This window comes from Cariama cristata, unplaced genomic scaffold (assembly GCF_000690535.1).
Source record: "Cariama cristata isolate BGI_N322 unplaced genomic scaffold, ASM69053v1 scaffold16940, whole genome shotgun sequence".
NCBI classification, from domain to species: domain Eukaryota; kingdom Metazoa; phylum Chordata; class Aves; order Cariamiformes; family Cariamidae; genus Cariama; species Cariama cristata.
The window spans coordinates 39,144-51,972 of NW_009595461.1; the positions used below are offsets into that span (position 1 = coordinate 39,144).

At 44.5% G+C, this 12,829-nt stretch overlaps 1 protein-coding gene across 1 annotated transcript in view; it reads right to left on the reverse strand.

The window, feature by feature from the left end:
- Positions 1 to 7,888, reverse strand: part of TEAD4 (TEA domain family member 4) — a 43,412-nt gene extending 35,524 nt beyond the window's left edge. Inside the window, exon 1 of the mRNA XM_009702286.1 lies at positions 7,622 to 7,888. Within this exon, the coding sequence (XP_009700588.1) occupies positions 7,622 to 7,628 (7 nt within the window). The 5' untranslated portion in view covers positions 7,629 to 7,888. The remainder of the gene's footprint in view (positions 1 to 7,621) is intronic.
- Positions 7,889 to 12,829: the final 4,941 nt, after the last annotated feature.

Here is a 12,829-nt window from a genome sequence, read left to right on the forward strand (position 1 = left end):
CTCCTAACACTGGAGCAATTCTGTTGTACATTCTTTAAACACCTGTTCCCTGACGGAGTTCACAGCCCAAGTCTGACAGATAGCCGGGCAACCATGATTCAGGCAGTGACGGGAGAGCAGGAACAAGAGGGTCACAAAACTATCTGAGCTGCAGATACCTAAAAATTCATATGGATCCAGAAGGAAATGTGCAAACATCTAGGTGCTTCAACTACCTTCTAGATGAAAGCTGCTGTATGTAGAATTGCCAAATCCCTTTCCTCCAACGGCAGCCATAAAAGACCAGACTAGACATGAACAGCTTAAATAGAGCTGGCTTTGCCTCCCAGCACAGGAACAGATGAGATGACCTTTGAAGGTCCATCCCAGCACCATTTTCTATGATTCTACAACTAAAGATGATGATGCAGTGTTCATATGCAGGAATACCCAGCCAAGGTTGAAGGCAACATCGTGCTAAATACCACGCAGGCACGTGTGTTTGCCTGTAATACTGTCATGCTTAGAAATAGGCCTACGTCTACAGCACTTGCAGTCAACAGCTTGGGTCGTTCCTATTTGGTTCTCTCATCAAGCACTGGTTCCACTCCTGGCACTCCAGCCCACAGACTCCAATCTCAGCTCCTGCAAAGGGATTTGCAATTACTGTCCAAATCCCACTCAAGAGGAAAGAAGTGTGATTCTAAAGACGTTTTACATGAAAGAGCTTTCATAAAAACAGCGTCATTGCCTGTTCAAGAAGCCAGGGACGGAGCAAGACCATGCCTGTAGGCATGCATGCGGCGAGGCCGGGAGAATGTTGAAGGAATACCCAGAAGATGGGTCACAAGTTCAAGGTGACAGCAATGAGAAGCAGCTGCTGGCCACGCACCCTTCGGCAGCAGCTGTGCCCAGGCCCCAGAGGTTTCAGTCAGCTCTGCCAGTGACCAACAGACCTCCCAGACCATCTGTCTGGGCACAAACTGCACGCAGCCTTCCCAGTCCCGCTGCCCAGATCTTCACCGTACGCAGACAATACAGGGCTTGTTACGGATCAGCTAATGAGCAACTGCGCAAACCCATCGACAGCCCTAGTTCTCCTATGCTCGTTATCTGGATCCTACAGGAATGAGGACACGGCCTCTTCTTTTAGCTGTAATATTGTCTTTTTCTGATCAAGCAGCTTTCCTTCACTTGAAGCACTAGAACCTGGAAAGGTTATATTGGCTTGTATCCCTTTTCCTCAACAGATGTATAGAGACACTTTAACAAAGTTTTGTTAAGTCCTATTTCATACACGCCTTCCGGCAATAAGGCATGCGTTTGTAGGTACTTTAAAAGAGAGTTCATGTGGTAGATTTTGCTCACTTGCACTGTAGAAATAAGAAAGCTCCTTTTTTCCTATGCCAGGTCTCCACACGATCTCCCTATTGACACGTATCAGCTCCCTCCACGTACGTCCAGGCCCCTGCTTGAGAAATGCTATTGCCCTTCCCCACTCGAGGTCTGACTAAGCCACGGAAGACGAATTCCGAGAAAGCACTCCTAGTATTTGTCCTGAAGTTTGCTCTTCCTGTTCCAGACCTCAGACAGAGCCTCTGTGTCCATCAGTCAAATAAACTTACTCATGTCACAAAAACACAGATAGTATAAATCACAATACTAACAATTTTGAAGAAAAGCTGCAGATGTTTACGGTGCAAAGCCATACTGGTCCCCACCTAATGCCCACTGTTCTCTGTTTCCTGTGTAAAATCACCGTACATCTAATCCAGAATCCACCTCTCACGCATATAAAACACATACGCACGCTCTCACACGCGCCATCCCTTGGGACTAGTCTTACAGATACGTTCCTTACAGTTTTGTCCGATACAATTTTAAAAGTCCCCAACAACAGCATTTCCATTCTAACTCCTTAAAGGAGAGAGATCCCTCAGCACCATGCCGTCATGAAACTTCTGCCGATATCCATCCTATATTCCTTCTTTCTCTCTTCATTAATCCTAGTCATGCTCACATGTTCCACATAAAATCCCTCTCCCTCCTAAATGTTAACACCCTTCAAATATTTTTAGACTGTTATTATGTGTCCCCCCACCCTCCACCTTTCAGTCATCGCTTAGCCAAGCTATGTATATTTAGCTACTTTAATCTTTCCTCCTAAATCAGTCCCTTCAACTCCCAGAGCTCAGTGTTAAGTCTGGTATGCTTGTTGCTCTTCTCAGAATTCACTCTGTGTTTTTGAGATCTTTCTGGTAATGTTTTTGCAAAAACCTGTCCAGAAGAGAGATTTACATGTACTTGTTTTAAAGAAAAAAGAAACTCAACCCAGTGGACATTGTTAATTTTCATTTTCCAGGCTTGATTTTGTTCCCAGATTTTGAATTCAACCTGAAATTTTAAATATAAATAAATATTTTGTATATTTAAGAGCAACTTAATTAGATTAGCAACCTGAAATATTTGGATCCAATTGTGAAAGAACACACTAAGGCTTTTTTGCTGAACTTTTCAGAAAACAACAGTGTAAAGTTATCCAGAAGCACAGCAGAAGCAAAACAATTAAATTGAAAGTGTCTAATGTACAAGGCAGATGAGCGGGTACGGCTACAAAGCGTAAAGCTGGCTTACTAAACTAGAAATCAATTAAACTGGCTGCGTTATTTACAATGAAAAAAAAAAAAAAATCAGAACAAGTGAATTGCTGACAATATACCACTACAGATCAACCCTGTCTTGGAGAATTTCTAAACATTTGAAATTTAGAAATTAGAAAGTCAGAGGAAGACCCCAAAGGGTAATGCAATGTTGCTAATGAAGGAAGCTACTGCTAATGTATTTCTGTTCAGTACTAAGCACGTTAAGGAAAGATGCCACAGTCAGCACTATTAACTCTACAAACTGCAACAGCAAGCAGTTTCCTGGTTGGTTGGCGTTTCAAAAGTGGTAAATTCCTGGATATTCAGGAAATGCTTGGAACTCATGCAAAAATATTTCTGTTTATGTTTACATGGAGAAAACACCAGTTAAACTGACACCCAGTTTAACATGAAGAACCCTAAACTTGGCTTACAAAGGAAATAGAAGGAAAAACTTGACAAACCAGCAGAAGCTTAACCTGCTGCAAATGTCTCCAGGAAACTGGCTTCATCTACTCAACAACAAAGAACCAGAACCACACAAAACCAAAGCTGAAAGATGACTCAGTGAAACAAAACCTTGTCATCGAGCAACTCCAAAAGCATCACACCTACCACCAGGAAAAGAAGAGGAGGGAAAAAGTCTGCATCCTGACCGATGAATCCAAGTTTTGTCTGTCTTCTAGCGTTTAAAATAGGAGATTCAACTTTGTTACCAAAACTGTGGGATAAAGGGCTGTTCTACGGTTCACTAGGTCACAATAATGGAAGGGATAGGAACTGCAGAAGTATCTCTATGAGGGATATTACAGCTGAAATCCAAATTTTGCAATTACCCGCGCCAGCCAGTTCAGTGTCAACTGAGCACATTCTCAGCATGTTCCAATTGCTTTGACCGAAACATCATCAGGTGAGATGCTAAACCAGATACAGAAGAACGCATTTGAAGACTGACACCTTGAAGGCTGTCGTATTTGTAACAGCTGCCATGGTCCTCCCCCCCCTCAAGGAGAGGGGAAGTGTTTATGAACTGGGACAGGCAGTGTATGTTCTGTGCTTCTTCAGGTTTACTTGTTTGCTTTTTAATTTTCCTTTCAGTGACTTTTTGAGGTTGGGGAAAACATTAACTGATGATGTAACCCTTTGAGATGAAGGCAATAGCCTGCAAATTTACCTGGTCACTTGAGGACAGGAGCGGGAGGGCCCACCTGTGACATGGTGGTTTTCAGCATCAGACTGACCTTTTATGCCAGCCTAATTCATGTTGCAAGCTCAAGTCTCTGCAGTTCACTACCTGCTCCAGGTTTTAACTACTAACATGGTTAACTATCCTTCTTCAATCACTCAGCCTCTGAGCTTCGGACATCTGTAAGTATTTCCTATCAGCCGTATCAGGGCTTAGACTCGCAAACGGATGGCACCAGCCCAGGAAATCAGAAATGGCCGAGCTGTTTGCAAACCAGCTGCTAACCTATTGTCTCCAGAACAGCAACCTAACACAGCTGCCAGTTCTACCTCCTCTTACAAAAAGGTGCTCCGAGCCAGATGTTTGTGCAGCAGAAGGGAACACTGGACAGCTAAGGCAGTAGCTCATTTCTTCCAAGCTCTTAATTCCTCACTCGTAAGTCAAGGCCCCAGCACTGTTTTGTCAGAATAAGTATCGCTTTGCTCGCTACTATTTTTTATTTCTCTGTCCTCAGTAGTGTTGGGAGACCTGCTCTATTCAGCATCTCCATGCAAATCACACAAAGGTACTAAGCTTTTTCCCCCTCTCATTTCTCTGGACCAGTACTGAAGGCACCAGGAGATACTGACTCTTAACACCGAATTCTGTGACTTCTTATTACGTACAAATGCCACAGATCTTATTTGTCCCATGGAAAAACAACGTTGGAAAATGTAAGAGTCAGATTTGTAATACTGTACCCCCAGAGAATTCTAGCATGCAACACTTACAAAATTGTGTCGCAGGACCTTAGCGGTACCAGAAGGCACCAGATCGGTAAGTTGATGGTGCCCCGGACTTGCCGGTTCCAATGTCAAGGCAATGACTAGGAGAAAAGAGCATCCCGTATCAGCCAAGACAGCTTTTTGTGCCTTAAGCAGGTGGTAAGCAGAGACCGCTGGAGAGGACAGTGAGGGCTGGTACCCGGAGCAGTGCTGCGGTATGAGCTTATTCAGCCAGGACGCTGCTGCCAGTAATGGAACACATCTAGGAGGGAAGATAATGAAGGAAAAGAAGGCAGCAAAGGCGTCAAGACAGATTGTCAACATACAGAGAAGAGCTTGGCTGACTTTCGGGTGACGTAGGAATCATGTCCAACCCAGCAATCAGCAGAGTGTCATCTAAAGAGCTGTAAGCAGCAAGCCGACTCTGAAGAGGCTAGAGAACATGAGCATCAGGCCCGTGCATAGGCTGAAACACCTCTTTCTCTGCAATTTTAAATGTATTCAAGCAAAACATACTGGCTTGGCGCACTTTAGCTTGTACAACGTGTTTGCTGGTAAAAACTACTAACTTTAAACTCATAAGAGGTTGCCTCATGACAGGTGAGAAGTATATAAACTGCACATAGGACATGACCTGGAACATCATGCCCAAAAGAGTGGTACTACATGGGCCACTCCTCAGTGGGAAACAGTGGAACGGTTCCACTTTTTGTCAAGGGAAAGGGGCATATACCGTCCTCTGTAACACTCTGCCCCTTGGTTCAATGAGCTCTGTGCAAATCAGTCACGGGACAGCAAAACAACCATCCCTCGGTGGCAGGGCCAGCTCCACATAGAGCCTGTCCTGTTCCGTGAGCTGGCTCGTACACAGTGAAGATGAAATCAAGGACTATATTTATTCTCCCTGCCCGGTCATATCTTTCTATAGATCCCGGGCTGGGCCCCGCTTCCTTGGCGTGGATCCTGGAGACTAGTAAGCAAAGGAGGGCATAAATCAGTGCCTCGGGGTCTGTCAGGAGCGCGTCGGAGCAAGCGTTGGCGTGGGGAACAGGTGCACTGAAGGCAAGCAGGGACACTGCCCCATCTGGAGCGGGGGGGGCTTCCAGAAAAGCTGTTCCTTTCTTCTCCCAGAGCCTAGCCTCAACTTTTCACCCTGCAAGTGGTTTATCTACCTTCTGCAGCCCACCAGTGCTGTTAACTAGAGACTTTCCACCAAACATCAGTCCACGCTAGGTCGGGCCCCAACTAAGTCGCATTGGTTTCTGTAGTCCATTCTACTTCACTTTTACATTTGCTCTCACTCTTATTTCTTTTCTGGTCCATGTTGCTCTCTGCTCCGACACATTCACTCCAAAGCTGAAGTGTTTCAGGGACTGTGCAGAATTATTAGTAAATGAAGAGAGTCTTAAAACACAACTGCAGTTTTTCACCAGTAATTTTAAAAGTCACCCGTCATGAAAACCAGTGCAGACTTACAGGGGCAAGGAGCACGTCACTAATCTATGCTTATTAACCATGGGGTGGATTTTCAAGTAAAATTGTAGTTTGAATAACATTTTAAGCAAGCATTGCTACCGAGAGAAGCAGTCCTACCCTCACCTCAACCATGGTTGCTCATTCCTTCTCTCACCATCCCTTCTCTAAGTACCACCACAAGCAGCTGGGCAGCGAAACAAATCAGGGGCCATATCCAAATTAAAGTTCACTTTTTTCCCCCTCCTTTCTGGCTGTGTTAGTTTTAAGCTGGATCAGTTCCCTGGTTGGTTTCATAGCACAACCACAAAAATGTTTGTGCCAGCACAGAGCAGGAATTGACATCTACATAAGAATACTGACACTTGCTGAGCCTCAGGGTGATCAGCCTTACTCAACATGCATTGCTCCTACAGATACAATGATGTAGGTACTGCCCATTGTAGATAAGGCTGTATAAACTAGACCCCACCCATGCCCCCATAGAGAAAGCAATCTCTTCCCTAGCTCAGGGAACAATGGCCCTTTGGGTGGACAGAAACCTGCAGAATGACTTGTGAAAGGCTCCATAGGAAGCTTCGGGGCATGGTGCTCCCATGATGGGGCCTGAAGAGACACACAGATTCCAATGTAAGGGTGGGGGAAAAAGAAAAAAAAAAAAAGCAAGCACTGACACTGGGTGGGAAGAGGGCTGCCTTCCATAAGGTCCTTACTAGTGCTTTGAGAAACGGTTTTAACACCTTGGGACTTTTAATCAAATATCGTGCACTCTCGGCCTTTGCTTTGCTTTTTAGTCACAGAAGTACCAAGTGGCTTCTTCCAATACTGAGCTACAGCACCCAGGCCAGGTCAGCTTTTTCGTGGACAAAAATCAAGAGACAAATGTTAACTGTGGAACACATCAAAAATCCAATTCAAAATCACGTCTGCCACCTAAAAAGTTGACTTCTGCTGCAGCTGCAAGTCAGCACTTCTCTGCATTCAGGGCTGGGTATGTAGCTAGCTAGCTGAGAAGACAGGTGAAAGACATTCATGCCAGGGCTATAAGGGGGCAAACTACATCAACAGGGAGCAGCCAGAGAGGTCTGTTTTCTGCCCTCAAGATCTGAAAAGTGTGGCTAGTTAACAAACCGTAGGTGTTTGCAAACCACCAGCGAAGCCATTCAGGGGTTCAAGAACCAAACTTCCGCCCTTTAGCCCCAGAGACACAGACCTTTACCTGTTAGGGTAACAAGAATTTTGGAGATGGCAGTGAGAGATACCACGAAAGAGACTTAGTCACACCATGAAGGCCTTATATGATACCTATCCAAAGATGAGTTCAGCAGCACACCCAATTCTGGGATCTATCTTATTGATGCTCCCCTGAAAAAGACACCTATAATTCTTTCTGATCTGTGAATGCTAAAGTCTTCGCCAGTTTTCCCAAATACAACTTGAAGTGACCAACTGCTGCATCATCTTGGGAAGGCCCAAGAGAAAAGCGTTCATTCAGAATATCATTTGGTACAAGGCAAGTGGCCTGCACAAGGGCAGGCTGCCCAGAGCGTTGTGACATCCCCTTTCTTTCTCCTTACCGTACATCTTGCCTTCGTCTGACAAGATAATCTTCCGCCGTCCACATGGTGGGTAGATGGCTAGCGCTTCCTGGAAGCTCTGCTCAATGTCCGGACTCCACACACCCTCAGCATCATTGTCAATGGGTTTGTCCAAGGCCTCGCTGCCCCCCGAGTCGTTGCTCCCCTCAGGGGAGGTGGGAGAACTCCACTCGTTGGAGGTAATGGTGCCAGCTAGAAACTCCAAGGTGCCACGTGGAGAAGCAGACTCGGAACCTGTGATGACAAACACAGCCCATCTGTCAGTCAGACATCCTCCTCTCTAGAAAAAGGAGGAGAAACTAAAGAAAAAACAACAACAAGGAAAAAGTTTAAAAAACCTCAGCGAGGAGGATTTTTAGTTCAAGTTTACCTTAAATGGTAACTCAACCACGTGCTTGATTTCTATTTATGTTGAGATCATAGAAACGTAGAACAGTTTGGTTGGAAGAGATCGTAAAGCCCACCCAGTTCCAACTCCCCTGCCACGGGCAGGGACACCTTCCACCAGACCAGGTTGCTCAAAGCCTCATGGGGATGAAAACCTTTTCTACAAACCCTTCTGATAAAACAGCCTGCTCCCATCTGTCTTTGGCTCATTAACTCTCTATCGCTTCCCAGTTTCCCTCAGAGGCTATGTCTTCTTGCCTGCGTCTTTGTCTCCTGATTTCTTTCTCCCTCTGTTGTTATTATCTGCGTAACTGTTATTTAACCTTCTGAAGCACACACACAGGGATCCAGTCCGTGTGAAAGACTATACAAAATAAAGCAGTGATGAATTATCTAGTCATCATGGAGCACTGGGGTTGAAAGTTTCTTAGATACTGTTTCACGGGATCAGAGTTAGTAGTCGGTGTCATTTTTAACACTGACATTTCTTCTTCTCAAGGATCAGCTGCACTTCTAAAAAGCAATTCCCGGAGCCAGGCAGTTTAATGTAATGTCTCCCAAATCTCAGCACTGTTTTCTGGCAGGAGCAGAAGGCACCGCGAGTAAAAGGATAACGGCGCTAGGTTGCAGGTCAAGAATCCCAGGCGCTGAGCCTGTTTCTGCTGCTCATCTTCACAATGACCTTGGGCAAATTCCTTCAGTTCCCTCTGCCTCTCTGCCCCCTCATCCTTTACCAGTCTCAGGCTATTCGATTTGCCACTGGGCAGGAGCAGAAATGGGTTTCTCATTGAACCTAAGCAGGCAGCTGCTAGCTCGGAAAAACTACCGTAAATTCTAGTCTCCAGTAGAGGCTGAAGTCATTGGATGGAGCTGCTTAAAACGCTCATTCAGAAAGCAACTTCAGACCATACAGACACTTCCAGTCAACCATACAGAAGACAAATGGCTTCTAAAGACACAGATCATCCCCGCCTTAATCCCAAAGCTCCTCCTTTACTTTTTTAACAGTGTCGTTATCTGAGCTACAAAGAACGTTCACAAGCCACCATCGGAGAATCCAGTTAAATAAGAGAATTTGAGACTTCCCTGTGTATCGCCACGTTGAGCTGAGTGGCAAGGAATTCAGAATAAGGCTTTTTTTGCAAGAGCAATAGAATCATCAAACTTATACTGAACAAGAGAGCAAGGAGAGAGCTCTGACGTGCCAAGTCAGGCCAGCTCAGAAATATCACAGTGATAAAGGAGCACGGAGAAGAAATTCGGGCATGGTCTATGCCAAAAAAAAATAGATGGAACAAAACTTGTGCAGTGATGCCATGCCCTAGTTGGTAAAGAGGAAAAGTAGGTCCATTTATTAAAATTCAGAAGTTCAAAAATTCAGGGCTCATGGCTCCAGAAGCTTCTGACATCAACTTAAAAAAACCATTACATCATACACTCCTTTTTGAGTCTCCCTTTGGTTTCTTACCTCTTTGGATTTCAAGTTTATAAAATCCTCTCCAAGACCATAATGACTAGATGATTTTTTTTTTTTTTTAAATAAAAGCCAAAATTCTTAAGAATTTTATCATTTCAAAAGCTAAAGTTGTAAAGAGGTTTGACAACACTGGCTCTCAGAAGGTTTTGCTGCTCCTTAATGGCTCTGGACAGCAGCAGATACCTATTTTACATCTCCACAACCCACCAAAAACTCAGGAAACAAATAAACAACTCAGGAAACAAATGGGCGTTTGAATAATTTCTAGACACAGTATACTTCTTACACCACGGTGCAGCACTTTAACAAGTGGTTCATATAGACATTTAGAAAACCAGTATACACCTTATTTCCCATGAGAATGTTTGGAACACATGAACCATTGGCATGGCCTACCATTGTCCATCAACCCGTTTCAGCCCCTACATTAGATTATTTCAATTCTCTTGACTCACGCTATATATTTTCAGAGCTCTAATGAACATAAAATAATGAAAATAAAATGGGAGGTGAGGGAGACAGAAAGGGGAACTCACACTTGGCCTTTACCACTGGGACAGACACCCCAAGCACACAGTGAATGGCACCAAAGCAGGCAATTTTTAGGAGACCCCAAAATGAACGGTAACAGTTGCTTCCCTCACCAAGCATCTATCACCAGTATATCCCCTTTCACTGGCAGATGCTCAATAAAAAATTACACGGGTATTCAAGAGATTGTCCTGCTGGGGAATCGGTGCAGAGGAGTAAGCTTTCCACATGGGGACAGAGAAACAGAAGCTCTCTGTTCCAGCTGTTCCTCTTTTGATATTTCCCCAAGCATCCCTAGTCCCTGGAGGCTGTTGAGACCCTCCGTGTTTAACGCACATTAAAATACCCACAAACACAAGCTAGTTTTAACTTAGGCTGACTGTGAATCCAGTTATTTTCATCTCCTTAATGTCCATGCAGACATAGATGAATACCTAGCAGATGATTTCAGCGTAGCACACTCTGATGTTGGAAACTAAGCAAATATATCTGAAGCATAACGTTTTTCCCCCCTTACTCTGCATCCAAACCCTAGGAGTTGTTGCCTGATCATTTCATGTTTCACGAGGCTTCACATCTGCACCAAGCGCCTTTGGTGACAAAGGAAACTCTGAGTCCTTTCAGATCCAAGCTCCAGAATAAGTGGAGGAGAAAACACGCTGTATTCAGTTCAGCGTCAACTCTCAAGACTCTCTTCTCCAAACACGGAAGAAAAGTTGCCCCAACTTGAGCAGATGTCACTTGTATATTCAGGGAAGTCCACAAAGGAAGAGACAGAATGTGTGAGCCTTATCTCACATTAGTCCAAATCAAGGGAGATGTGGAACATAAGAGCAATGAGAGATGATACAAATCTTGAAGTGACTAGATGCCCTTTTTTTTTTTTTAATGCTTGCTGCTTTTTGTGCCTTAACCAGCAATGTTAGTCTTATCTCAAGCTACAGCTGGGACAGCAGGCATCAAAATGTGCTAGCGTGGCCAACCCCAACTTTTCTATGCCTTGAGGCCTGATTCTGCTTTCCCTTCTTGGCACTAAAGCTATTCCTGATGGATGGTGCGAAAAGTCAAATTGTACAGACTATAAAATCAAGATGTGTGGCCATCTCCAGCTGAAACCTCAGTAATCACCCAGTCACTAACACAAACTGGCCTTTTTGATAACTTCCAAAGAAATTCCACAGCCTGAAATGACCATGGAAATCCTTATAACTCTTATGTTTCTTGTTCAGTAAGAGGCCAAGGGCTTAAAGGGCCTGCAAAGTTTTCTTAAATAATGTTGCTTAAATAGCAAGTTCCATGTGCAATCCCAGGCAACACTCTGTGCTCAGAGGCAACAAACAAAATTGAGGGAGTCCTGGTCGGGTGCTGTCTGGTCTGTGGGTCTCTTCAGGCCTTCTCTTTCTTGCCCTGTTGATCTGAACTCCAAATTCACCAGTGGCCAAAGTGGCCATTTATTAAACTAGGCAAAGCAAACCGTATTGACGCTGGGGGCTAAACTCTAGGGTAAATGGCTTTATTAGTACGGCAAGTCAAAAAACTGCCAGTGGAATCACTTCCCATTGAGAAAGCAATCTGGTCAAAACCAGAGCGTTTTTCAGAAACACGCTAATGTTGAACGTGTGATTCATAAGAAAGGTTTGAACGATATTTATTACTAACTACTTTAACAAAATACAAATGTTTCAGTTAGCATCTAGCTTTCAGTTTGCTTCTGTTTTCCCATTCAATCAATAGTCAACTATACCCATACAGCTTGGTAACTTTAACGGTGATTTGTATTACTGAGTGTTCTAATATCACTGAATATTTTAGTACTTGCAAATTATTATTTTTTTTTTTTAAAGTTGTGCCTGTGGAAGAGCTCATAATCCCAAAGCTTGCTTCCCACGTGGAGGGAACTGGATTCTGAAATTAGTAAACAGACATCCCAGTTGCCAGGCATGCTCGGACAATTCCTTCCCCATCTGACTCCCCTCGGCAGGCACAGGTCTGAGGATCAGAGGAGTCAGAGGATGTTGTCCCATTCTCGTAACAGGAAGCTTTGCCAGACGTCCCAGGCTTGGTGTTTGTTCTCTTCAGATTCCCTCAGCTGGAACTTAGGCTCCGCTTCTGGGCTGTCGGATTTCTGGTATCGTACCTCACTGTTGTTCTTATTCTGAGCCCACTCGTGTTGTACTGAGAGATGCTTAACCGCCTTTCTTTCTGGGTTCCAGTCATGGGTTCTCTCCCGAGATCAGAGAGACAAGCCCCTCACAGCACCTCCACCTCCTCACCACTGCAGTTCTACCTTACCTCTTACATTTCCTTCTGTCCAAATACTGGTTCTTATTCACTCTTGGTCCCTGTTCTTCTCTCTGCCATGCCCCATCTCTTAAGGCATCACTCACAAAGGCAGGCTTTTGGGTCAGAGGAAAGCAAAACCACGGAGAATGCACAAAAAAAAAATCTTTCAGCTCCAGCAGCTTTGGTTTAATTGTTCCTATGCTGGTAATTTCCACACTAACTCTCCTTCCTTTCACACATGGTATCTCATTGAGATTCCGAGATCCTGCAGGGCTAGACAGCTGCCAAGAGCCCTTCAGTGAGGTCTCATTGACGGGGAACACATCTTTAACAGACTCCGTAGTCCAACACATCTGCTTTCTAATATCAATCCCTCAGTCATTACTGTTGGTAACAGCTCCCTCTTAAGTGTTTGCGGCAGCTGCTCAACACAAAATCATACTTTCCTGAGGAGCTGAAAAATTGCAGCCAGCTGTCTCCAGTTGTTCGCTTTTCTTAGGCTGCTCTGT